Source organism: Callorhinus ursinus, unplaced genomic scaffold (genome assembly GCF_003265705.2).
Source record: "Callorhinus ursinus isolate GAN/ISIS: 27379988/994484 unplaced genomic scaffold, GSC_fseal_2.0 scaffold4, whole genome shotgun sequence".
NCBI lineage: Eukaryota > Metazoa > Chordata > Mammalia > Carnivora > Otariidae > Callorhinus > Callorhinus ursinus.
The window spans coordinates 13,805,050-13,817,399 of NW_027397066.1; the positions used below are offsets into that span (position 1 = coordinate 13,805,050).

General features: G+C 33.1%; 1 protein-coding gene across 14 annotated transcripts in view; it reads right to left on the reverse strand.

Moving 5' to 3' along the window:
• Positions 1-12,350, reverse strand: part of LCORL (ligand dependent nuclear receptor corepressor like) — a 163,425-nt gene that overhangs the window by 109,717 nt on the left and 41,358 nt on the right. For 10 of the 14 annotated variants that reach the window (XM_025887517.2, XM_073891468.1, XM_073891473.1 and 7 more), the window contains exons 3-4: positions 3,768-3,847; positions 2,749-2,878 (exon numbers count right to left, since the gene is read on the reverse strand). In XM_025887517.2, the coding sequence (XP_025743302.1) occupies positions 2,749-2,878; positions 3,768-3,847 (210 nt within the window). Of the gene's footprint in view, positions 1-643; positions 805-2,748; positions 2,879-3,767; positions 3,848-12,350 lie in introns of those variants that run through there. The other 4 variants (XM_073891470.1, XM_073891469.1, XM_073891471.1 and 1 more) reach the window with 2 other exon arrangements.

The following is a 12,350-nucleotide window of genomic DNA, read 5'->3' on the forward strand; positions in this document are numbered from 1 at the left end:
CTCAATCAGAAATGATGACCTCAATCATCATCATTATCCTGTGTAGTGGGTTCTTAATAACAGCTTACATTTATCATTATCATCTTCCCAAAACCATAGTGAGGAGAAATAATAAGCTACCATAAAGCTATGAAAAGATTTCTTTATATTTTGGCAAGATGATTTACATATGTTCCTCAAACTGAACAAAAGATCAGTATCTGTAAGTATCAGTAACACTAATGTTACTAATATCCAGAATTCCTGAAAATGGCTGAATTTGGGAAATTTTCAGGAATCAAATAAAAGCTTCATCAACAATATGTTTGATCAATATTTTAGTTGTTACTCCAAAGACTCAGAAGTGTTTATTTTTTAAAATATGTTTATGCCTTTTATTTCCATGTAAAGTTAACAGTAGAATTACCTAAACGAATGAAGGAGTTATCATCACTTAAAGATACTGTTATTACCTTCTGTCCTTATCCTAGTTGGATCATACTGGGAAACTTCTAAAATGATTTTATTCAAAGAAAATTTAAAAATAAGGAACAAAACAAAACCAAGTAAATGAGTAGAAAAATCCTTACGTTTAATTAAATCTGGAGAATCACGTTGGACTACAAATAAAGGAATTAACAAAGGTAAGACCCCGAAGTAAAGCAAAAGACACTAGTAAGAATCTTCCATTTAAAAACTCTGCAACTCTTCAAAGATCTTGAAGAAAACCAAGATTATCCCCAAATGGAGAGGTCACTAAATATCCATGAACACTCACCCAACCTTTGGTAGGAGACCTCTTGAAGACCCAGATGCTTGAATCAGCTGAAATAGTACCAAGTGTTTTCTGATTACTCTTAATAGGGCAATGGAGCACAGGTTACTCCATACTATCAAAAATTATAGGTCATTATTATCGATAATTCTAGCTACTACCATTACAAATAACTCAAGGAAAAGGAGACTGAGTAATGAGTTCTAAGGTGAGTGAAACTTATTCTGTGCATGTATAAATGTGGATGTTTCTTCCAGTTCTCTTAGTGATAGAAATCTGATAACATAATTCTTCTTTTAAGTGTAAATACACTGGCAGAACAAAATTTTCTAAATTAATGTTATAAAGTTCTTAAAGAAAGCATGTAAAATATTTTTAATATTGGTTCAGATAAAAAATTTCTAGGGATGCCTAGGTGGTTCAGTTGGCTAAGCATCCGACTCTTGATTTTGTCTCAGGTCATGATCTCAGGGTCATGAGATTGAGCCCCACAACAAGCTCTGTGCTGAACGTGAAGTCCATTTAAGATTCTCTCTTTTCCTCTCCCTCTGCCCTTCCCCCCACTTGCACTCTCTTTCTCTCTCTCTCAAATAAGTCTATCTTTTAAAAAATTCTAAAAAAAGAACTTGTTTTTTCAAGACAAATGCCAATTTCTCAACACTAAGCACTTCAGTAACACACAGGAAAAGATTTTCAGTCTCCTACACTTAAAAAAAAAAAGTTCTTAACATTAGGGGTTTTTTTTGTTTTTAAGATTTATCTGAGAGACAGAGAGAGAGAACACGCAATGCATGGGGGGAGGGGCAGAGAGAGAGAGAGAGAACCTCAAGCCAACTCCCCACTGAGCGCGGAGCCTGACAAGTGGCTCTGTCTCATAACCCTGAGATCATGACCTGAGCTGAACTCAAGAGTCAGACACTTACTGACTGAGCCACCCAGGTACCCCTTAACTTTAGGTTTTTTAATGTAATGATTCTTCTAATCACTGTGATTAGAAGAATCATATATATATAGAATACTGAATGTCATATTTCAATATATAAAAGAACTCATAACACTGAGGACTAAACAAAAGACTCCTTGCTCAAAGATGATGACTATTTTCAACATTATTGATTAAAATCTGAAAGTTATCAATTTAATAGAAAAATATCCGATATTAACCTAATTTCAAAGAGGAGTAAAGCAGAGTCAACACCTAGAAGAAATACAGTAATGTTTTTCTTGATCTCTGGAAAGTGGGAGGCAGAATGATAACTCCTCCCAACCTGCATTCTCCTTACACCATGACTCACTCCAAGGGCCTATGTGGTAAAAATTAAGACACTCTACTACTACAGAATTCTAAGAACAAAAAATGGAAGGTTCTATATTTCTAAATTTTTCTCAAGTAACTAAGAGATAAAAAACTACTTCTCTCTGATACATGTGTATCAAGTAAGGGAACAAGTGAAACAAGCCTCATTTGGTTTAAATAGTTTAGACAGACAGGAAGCAAAAAAGAACATTTGACATTTAATGTTAAGTAAGCATACTCAAGCTACCAAAGAAACATTGAAACCCCAAGCCAGCAAATATACTCCAACCTGACTGATAAATGATTTAACTGTTACATTTCTAAAGACAGCTTTGTAGTATATCTATCACTTACTGAACATGAAAGAACTTTTGAAGTCTTGAGAACAGCAACAAAATAAGGAAGACCAGAAGCATAAAAAAAATTTCCTATCTGTCTATAGTAGATGAGGAAAATGTCTGATAAAGTCAGGGAGAGATCTGAGAAAAGAGTGGTGAAAAGGAATGGCTAATAGAAGACTAGCACTACAATAACTGAGAATCCTAATGTCCCTAAAAATATTAGAAAAACTAAAGATAAAAAAAAATAATAAAAAATGGAATAAAGACTGGCATTAAAAAAAAAATGTGTGTGAGAAAAATACAAACATTCTAGACCTCTACTGCTAATTTTGAATGACAAGGTATACCAATATTACCTTTCTTTCGAAAGAGTGCATTTAGGTAATTTTCTGCTTGGCATTCAATCTTTTCAGTGTTGGACTGGCCCTGAGATGATAGTTCCTCCGTTGGTGTTGACTGTGAAGAATCAAGAGATGGTATACAATCCTAAAATTATAAGAAAGCAACATAAAAAAATCAGCTTTAATTATACATGCAATTTCATTAAAAGTAGCAAAAAAATATTTTCTAAATGCTCATTTGTTCTATTTAACAAATTAAATAGAGAGAACATAAATATTGGGACAGGAGTCAGGAGAAAAGAAATTTAGCTCTGATACCAAATTGGCTTTATTTCTTAGCAAACTGTAGCCAAAAAAAGGGGGGGGAGAAGTGTAGACAAAATGCATTGCTGAATAAATTCACTATATAGCATGCCAGTAATGAGAGTTTTAACAACAAAATAGGTATGTTTACCCACTAATCTGACCAAAATGGGTACAGGTTCTCAAGTTCTCATTTCTTCCCAGCCTTTCTCACAATAGTAAAGAATTAGGACTTCCCGCCATACAAGAAGATGCTGCTTGTCTAGTTTATGCCGTTTATAGTAGACGCTATTTAATCATTTACACAGGAAATAATTCTGATATCCAAAAGACTTCAAGAGAGTAAAAGGCTAAAAAGTAGTACCACATTATCCTCCAACTATAGTTTCCTAAGAAATCAGACTATAGGGTGGTCTCAAACCAAGCTAGGCCTCCAAGCTCACCACTGTCTACCTAAATACAAAACAGATCTAAACTGAACTTCATGAGTCAGGGAGCTATAAGGAAGAAATGTGAAATAAGCAAAAAAGATGAGTGTTTTGTGATTTCACCTGCAAGTTAAGCTAAATGTTAGACTTCTAACATAAGACTTTAAACTTTTCTTCTCATTACCAAAATCAAGTTTAAATTTCCACTGTAAGTCATCAATTTTCAGAACAAATTAAGTTAAAAAAAATTGTGTTACAATTGTGCGATTAGTTTAGAAATAATTTCATAGCACTAAAACTTACACTGACTGCTTCTCTCTGTAGGTTACAAAATGAACATTTTTCATCCATAGACCAGTCAGTCAGCTCTTCTGGTTCACAGTCTTTAAAAGAGGGAAAAATATTCATTAAATACACTAACTTTTATTCAAACAAATAAAATTACCACTCTCCACAGCAATGGCTCATATAAAAAAAACTAACTACTAATAGTAAGGGGAGAAGGCCTAACTTTAAAATTAAAGTGATAACATCTAGAAAGAAATAAACAAGAGAAGGCTGTAAGGAGAGTAATTTTGCACTATTATGGGACAAAGTAGCAAGAACAATGAGCTGGTTATAAATTTATTTTCTAACAATAGGGTTTTAAGTATCATCTAACCTAAATGATTCAATTTATCATTAATTTTTAATTTTCACTATGAAAGAAATCAAAACAAGGAGGTATGGGGAAAAATAAATTTTACACATCATGGAAGCAAAATAAAACAGAGAAATGGAGTAGAGCACCAGAAAAGCCCACAGATTTGAGAAAATGAAATGCTGTTCCAAAAAAAAAAAAAAAGTATAAATCCATAACTAAGAAGTTCAATCAGATTTTTATTGTATTGTTTAAAGGTGCTGTTGTAAGAGTTCGAGTAAAAGGCAGGTAAACAAGTCTTTACTCAACACAAAACATGAATTCTTTTCCACAAGAATGTTTCATATAATCCAACTATAGTAATGTATTAGAAAGTTTGTGCAAAACAAACATTTTATGATGAATAAATTTTATGACAATGTAACAACACTGCCAACCTACCTATACTTGGTACATACAGTGATTTTTCAAACTTACTCCTTGCAGTAAAACTCCCCTTAATTTCCTTTCCGAAATAAATTCCTATATAGAACCTCTAATATATGAAACAATTATCATCTGAGTAGTTACACAGGTACTAATTTGAAAAGCACTGGTATACCACAGTTATTTTCTTTCATACTTTTGAAATAAGTAAGCTGAATACATGTTTATGTTAAACTACAAAGAAAATAAGCTTACCTTTTTTGGAATGGTAATAAATAAGTACCAGTTAGGATCAGACCCCAAGAAATTCTTGCATCAATTGAGATATACAAGTCAGAATAGAAGATAATGTAATCTGTTGGAGTATAAAAGTGTAGTGACAGCTCTCTTTGGTTTTGGCAACGGTCTAGAAATAGTCCTAATATTTATCCAAACTTAGAAATGGTAGGAAATGGGAGCATGAGACCCAGTATAGGGTAATGGAAAGATAATTGGATTTAAAGTGTCCATCTGGTGTAGAACTTACTCGTTGTAACCTTGTCAAGTTATAAAGTTTTTGTTTTAATTTCTATATCTGTAAAATAAAGATCCCATCACCTAACTTACTTGTGGATCAAATGAAAAAATGAGAAAATGTTTTATAAACTATAAAACACCATGCAAAGGCTAGTTACTAAAAGAGCAGGATCATCAGTCATTATTTTTTAAATCCTACACAATCACAAATGTATTTAAAACAGTTAATTTGCAGAAGACAGATAATTTTAATATACCAGTTTAAGAAAACTGATCATTTTTTTGCAAATGACCCGATAAATCAAAAAGTTTAAGCAATCTAAACAATTAAAAACCCAGAATTGTAGTTATGCAGGTTTATAATTTGCTTCAACCCTTTGGCCTATCACTATAGTAGAATAATACATTCACACTCTTGAATGTGGAATTGTGCAATGTCTCTTACTAGGAAGGCAGAGCTTTCTGATTAGTAGAATGAATGTGGGAAAAGTGACGTATATATTCCAAGCTGAGGCTTTAAAAGGTATGGCAAGTTGCCCCAGTTCTCTTGAGTTTTAACCATCCAACATGTAAAGAATTTGCCCCACACAGCTATTATTCCTTCAGACTGGGACCTGCAGTCATCAGAAGTGATCCCTGAAGTCCAGTGAATCAGATCACCCATAAGGATGCAACAGATTTTAGAGCTATTTGTTAGGCAGTATTACTGTGCAAAAACTTGACTCATATGCCAAGCATAACAATTCTGATAGATCAAGGAAATCTTACTGCTTTTTTTTATTATGGCTTCATGAATAAAAGATATGAAAGGAATCTAGCATTAGAATTTTTAAAAATAGCTGGTAGTCCTGGAGAAGAGGTATTTTTGAAAAATCACTGTAAGGTTTCATGAAGTTTTAGTGATAAGTATGTTGAATCGAGGAAAAACTTTGGAATAATTAAAACAATTACCAGTTGTAAGATAAAATTGGGCATGCTGAGATTATCTCATTTATTTTAGTTATTTAGAGTTCTTCAAGGAAACGTTAATTAAAATAAATGCCTATATGGTTAAATAAATGGCAATGAATAATCAACAATTATATAAATGCCTTTAAATTTTGCTGGGTAAAAAAATCTACAACTTTACTTACCAATATTTAATAACTATTCTTTCTACAGAACTTTTGATTTTGAGTCCAAATAAATGATGGTGAGATACATCATTTTATTTATTGGAAAACAAATTTTGAAAAATCAACTCTAGGCCAGATTTCTCTGTCCAGGTTATCTTTTCATGTCATGAAAGTTAAGTAAATAGTACAGACTTATTTTATTTCTCAAACAGAATATGATAATAAATCAGATATCCCTAAAATACATTGTCTCTCATTTTGCAATGTTAATACATGAAGTTGTATAAGATCAAAAGGATCAAATTAGGTACCTTACAGAAATAGTCTTATTAATAAAAGGCAATGTCATAACGAAAATAGTAGGGTGCCTGGGTGGTTCAGTATGTTAAGTGCCTTCAGCTCAGGTCATGATCCCAGGGTCCTGGGATTGAGCCCCGCATCAGGCGCCATGGTCAGCGGGAAGCCTGCTTCTCCCTCTCTCCCTCTGCCTGCCACTCCCCTTGCTTATGCTCTCTCTGTCAAATGAATAAATAAAATCTTTAAAAAAGGGGGGGGAAGAAAAGAAAGGAAAACTAATAGTAAATGACTAACAAAAGATCAACCTTTTAACCATGGATATATATTTGTGGTCAAAGTCTGGTTCCAATCATTTTACCTTATCTGTCTTGGAAAGATAACAGACTTTGCAATTAAAAAAGCCTTGGTACTGAGATATCTTTCCAAATACTAGATGTGGCCTTTGGCAAGTTACTTTCTCTGGGCTTCAATTTCCTCATCTGTTAAAATGAGGATAATGATTGCATCTTAAGGCTGTAGTAAAAATTAAATAAGAACATATGCAAAACACCTAACAAGTTCAATAGGTGTTACTTTCATTTTCTTTTAGATAATTGTACTTCTTTTGAACATTTTTATTCTCTTTTGTACCCTTTTACCCTAAGAAACAAATTTAAAGTTCCCAAAGACAAAGCCTAATGAAAAGTGAAAAAAGAGAATACTGAACTAGGTTTCTCATGAAGGTTATGAAAAAGTGGTTATAACTATGTTGATTTTGAGGAAAGACACTGAACAGTGGGCAATGTTACTGAAAAATAATTTTTCATTTAAAACTACGTATTAGCTATACTGAAAACTATAAAGGAGAAAAGAAAAACTATTTGTAATCCCATCATCCAGAGATAATGATTAACATTTTGTAATATATCCTTCTAGTTTATATTCTGTGCCTTTTTAAAAATTAGCATTAGCTGATTCTTTGAAAATATCAATAAAATCGATAAACCTTTACCCAGCCTAACCAAGTAAAAAAAGAAAAAATATCAGAAATTAAAGATGGGCCATCACTGTTGATTCTATGAATAATAACAAAATAATAAAAATATTATAATATTAGTTGCCCACAAATTTGGTAACTTCAGATGAAATGGACAAATTCCTTGAAAGACACTATCTACCAAATCTCACATAAGAAATAATAAATCATCTCAATAGGACTATATCTATTAAAAAAATTAAATCAGGGACGCCTGGGTAGTAAGCATCTGCCTTTGGCTCAGGTTATGATCCCAGGGTCCTGGGACCAAGTCCTGCATTGGGCTCCTTGCTCAGCGGGGAGCCTGCTTCTCCCACTGCCTGAGGTTCCCCCTACTTGTGTGCACTCTCTCTCTCTTTCTCTGACAAAATCTTTTATAAAATTAAATCAGCAATTAATAACCTTCTAAAACAGAAAGCTCCAACCCAGATGGTTTCTCCATAATCTGTTCCAGAAAACAAAAGCAGTAGTATTTCCTCATTCTATCATTATAACTATCTATCATCATTATACAAGTACCAAAAACATTCTGAACACCTCACCCAAGAAGATATGCAGATAGCAAATAAGCTTATGACAAGATGCTCAATAGCATATCCCATCAAAGAACTGAAAATTAAGATGAGCTACCACTATACACCTACTAGAATGGCTTAAGTCTGAAACATGGACAACATCATATGCTGGTGTGGATGCAGAGAAAAAGGAACTTCAATTCATTGCTGGTGAGAACACAAAATGGTATGGCCAATTTTGAAGACAGTCTTACAGTTTCTTCAAAGCTTAACATAATCTTTCCATACTATCTAGCAATGGTACTCCTAGGTATTTAGGCAAATGAGTTGAAAAGTTATGTCTATACAAAACCTTGTACACAAATGTTTAAGGCAGATTTATTAATAGTTACCAAAACTTGGAAGCAACCCAGATGCCTTTCAAGTAGATCAATGAATAAGCAAACTATGCTACATCCACCCAGTGCAGTATTATTCAGTAATAAAAAGAAATGAGCTATGATGCCATCAAAAGACATAGAGGAAACTTACATGCACATTATTCAGTGAAAGAGGTGAGTCTGAAAAAACTAAATACTGTATGATTTCAACTGTATGACATTATGAAGAAGAAAAACGAGAGACAGTAAAAAGAGCAGTGTTTGACATGGGTTGGAGACAGGAGAAATAACTAAAAAGGTGGATCTGACATTAGTGGTAGCAATATTTTTCTAGGTATATCTCCTAGGGCAAAGGAAACAAAAGCAAAAATAAACTATTGGGACTACATCAAAATAAAAAGCTTCTGCAGAGCAAAGGAAACCATCAACAAAGTAGAAAGGCAACCTACTGATTTGTAGGACAGTGAAACTACTGTGTAGGATCCTATAATGTGGATATATGACTACGAATTCGCCAAAATGCACACTACTGTATAACACCCACAGACTTAGCTAATGTAAACTATGAGGGCTTTCAGTAATAAAATACATCAATATTGGCTCAACAATTCTAACAAATGTACAACAGTAATGGAAGACATTAATATAGAGAAACCTTGGAGGGGGAGGGTATATGGGAAATCTTTGTACCTTCTCCTTGATTTTTTCTGTAAATTTAAACTGCTTTAAAAAATGCTATTTATTTTAAAAATTAGGATATTATACACATGCTTATTTGTCACATATATTTCCTAAGCTCAAATATAGTTCTAAATAATTTTTAATAAATAAGCATGGTCCATCAAACAGATATATCGTAACTTACTTAATAAATATCCTATTGTTGGATATTTAGCCTGTTTCTCTAATCTTGGTATTATAAACAGCATGATGAATACACTCAGATAAGTTTTTGTGTGCACACTGGTAAGAGCTAATATAATTTATATAACTAGAAAATATAGCAGTATTAGATTCTCTGGTTTTAAAATAAATAATCAATCCATATTGGAAAACTACTGACTTAATACTAAGCCATGAATTCCTAGAAGAGATCCTACTTACTCATTTTTCTTTCCTCACTGCTCATCACAATTTCCGACACAAAATAACAAAAGAGGCAAGAATACACAATAGGGAAAAGACAGTCTCTTCAATAAATGCTGGGAAAACTGGGCAGCTACATGTAAAAGATGAAACTGGACCACTTTCTCAGATTATACACACAAACTCAAAATGGATTGAAGACCTAAATGTGAGACCTGAAACCATAAAAATCCTAAAAGAGAACATAAGCAGCAATTTCTCTGACATTAGTGGTAGCAATATTTTTCTAGATATATCTCCTAGGGCAAAGGAAACAAAAGTAAACTATTGGGGCTACATCAAAATAAAAAGCTTCTGCAAAGAAAACCATCAACAAAGCAGAAAGGCAACCTACTGAATGGGAAAAGATATTTGTAAATAATATGTCTGATAAAAGGTTAAGAGATTAACATCCAAAATTTATAAAGAACTTATTCAACTCAATACCAAAAAAAACCCCAAAAAACACCCAACCAATTAAAAGATGAGCAGAGGACCAAAATAGACATTTTTTCAAAGAAGATATACAGATGGCCAAAAGGCACATGAAAAGATCCTCACCATCACTCATCATCAAGGAAATGCAAATCAAAACCACAATCAGATATCACCTTTTATCTGTCAGAATGGCTAAAATCAAAAAGGCAAATAAGTGATGGGTATTACGGAGGACACTTGTGATGAGTACTGGTTGTTGTATGTAAGTGATAATTCACTAAATTCTATACCTGAAACTAAACACTGTATGTTAAATAACAAGAATTTAAATAAAAACTTGAAAAAAAAGGGTAAAAAATAACAAGAGTTGGAGAGGATGTGGAGAAAAAGAAACTCTTATACACTGTTAGTGGGAAGACAAATTGGTACACCAGTGTGGAAAACAGTATGAAGGTTCCTCAAAAAATTAAAAATAGAAATACCGTATGATCCAATAATTCCACTACTATTACCCAAAGAAAACAAAAACACTAACTCAAAAAGATATATGTACCCCTATGTTTATTGCAGCATTATTTACAATAACCAAGATAGAGGAAGCAATTCAGTGTCCATCAACAGATGAATGGAAAAGGAAGATACAAGACTACACACACACACACACACACACACACACACACACACACACACTCTCTCTCTCTCTCTCTCTCTCTCTCTCTCACACACACATACAGGAATATTACACAGCATTAAAAAAAGGATGAGACTGTGACATTTGCAAGAGCATGGATGGATCCCACGAGTACTACATAACTGAAATAAGTCAGACCGAGAAATACAAATACCATATGATTTTACTCATGTGGAATCTAAATCAAATGAGTAAGCTAAAAACTGAATTGGACCTATAAATACACAGAATAAACTGATGGTTGCCAGAGGGAAGGGGAGGGTGTAGGAAGGATGGGCAAAATGGACTAAGGGGAGAGGAGATAAGAGGCTTCCAGTTATGAAATCACAGGAATAAAGGCACAGCATAGGGAATACAGTTAATGATGTTGTAACAGCAGTGTATGGTGACAGATGACAGCTATACTTTTGGTGAGCACAGCATAACATGTACAGAAGTTGAATCACTATGTTGCAACACCTGAAATCAATGTAACATTGTGTCAACTATACTCATAAATTTTTTTAATGTTTTACCTAATAAATCTTATTAAAAAGTAGTTTTGTTGTCTCTATCATCATAGTGTTTACAGTTGGAAAAAAGATATTAAGTCAAAAATATTAAATTTCAGTCAGTGGTACACTCAGAGGTCAACAAACCTTTGCTAAGTAAGTATTTTAGGTTTTGTAGGCCATACAACCTGCCACACCATTCAACTCTACCGTTGTGGTAAGAAAGCAGCCATTGACAATGTTTCAACAAATGAGAGGGGCTGTTTTCAATAAAACCTTATTAACTGAACAATTAAATTTGAACTTCACATAATTTTCATATGTCACTAAATGTTAATCTTTTTATTTTTCCAACTATTTAAAAATGTAAAAATTATTCTTAGTCCACAGGCCATTCAAAATTGTAAACAAGCTGGATTTGGCTCATATGCTATAGCTTGATGACCTCTGACATAATCTCTCTTTGGATCTATCAGTTTACACAGGTCGACCACACTCTTTCCAAATTTTTGTAAATATCCATAGTCATGGCAAATAAATCAGATGATTCCCACAGGTGAAAGAAACCAGCTCACAAATTAAACATGAGAAAGGACTGACTAAAGTAGAAAAAGAGAGGGAATTTTTGCTTAAAAGTTCTGTGGCATCAGGAAAAATAAATTTTGGAGAGATGAGAAGGAAGAGAGGCACAGAATGTAAGGAACTTTTCTGGGCATACATAAAAGTTTTAAGTTTACGACATTCAAACCTTCTTTGGAGACTCCCCCCACAAAATAATAGTTATATTTTCCCCAAAAGGAGAGAAAGTCACAAAACATACCAAAGAAGATAGAAAACAGGGGGTTCTGTTTCGTTTCCAACAAAACAAAAATTAGCACCACTCAAAAGCTTCCTTCAAACCATTCAATCTGGAGGTGGTTCTGAATCAAATTCAAGAATTAAAATACAAACCACTCAAAACATTAATGTATACGATACAAAAGTCTTAAACTTAAAAATATGCTCTGTGCCACAGCTGATTTTTTAAGGTAGCAAATATGAAATTTAGAATATATTTTCCACAGAAACAGCAATAGGTATGCAATGTAGCCTATCTAAATTAATGTTTTATAAAATTAAAATACTATTTAATTTTATAAGAAAAAATAATTTAGAGTAATATACAAGAATCCTTTGCTAGCCAATATATTTGGTTTCTGAGTTTTGGAAAGTGAGTTAACAAAGGTTCAGATTTCCA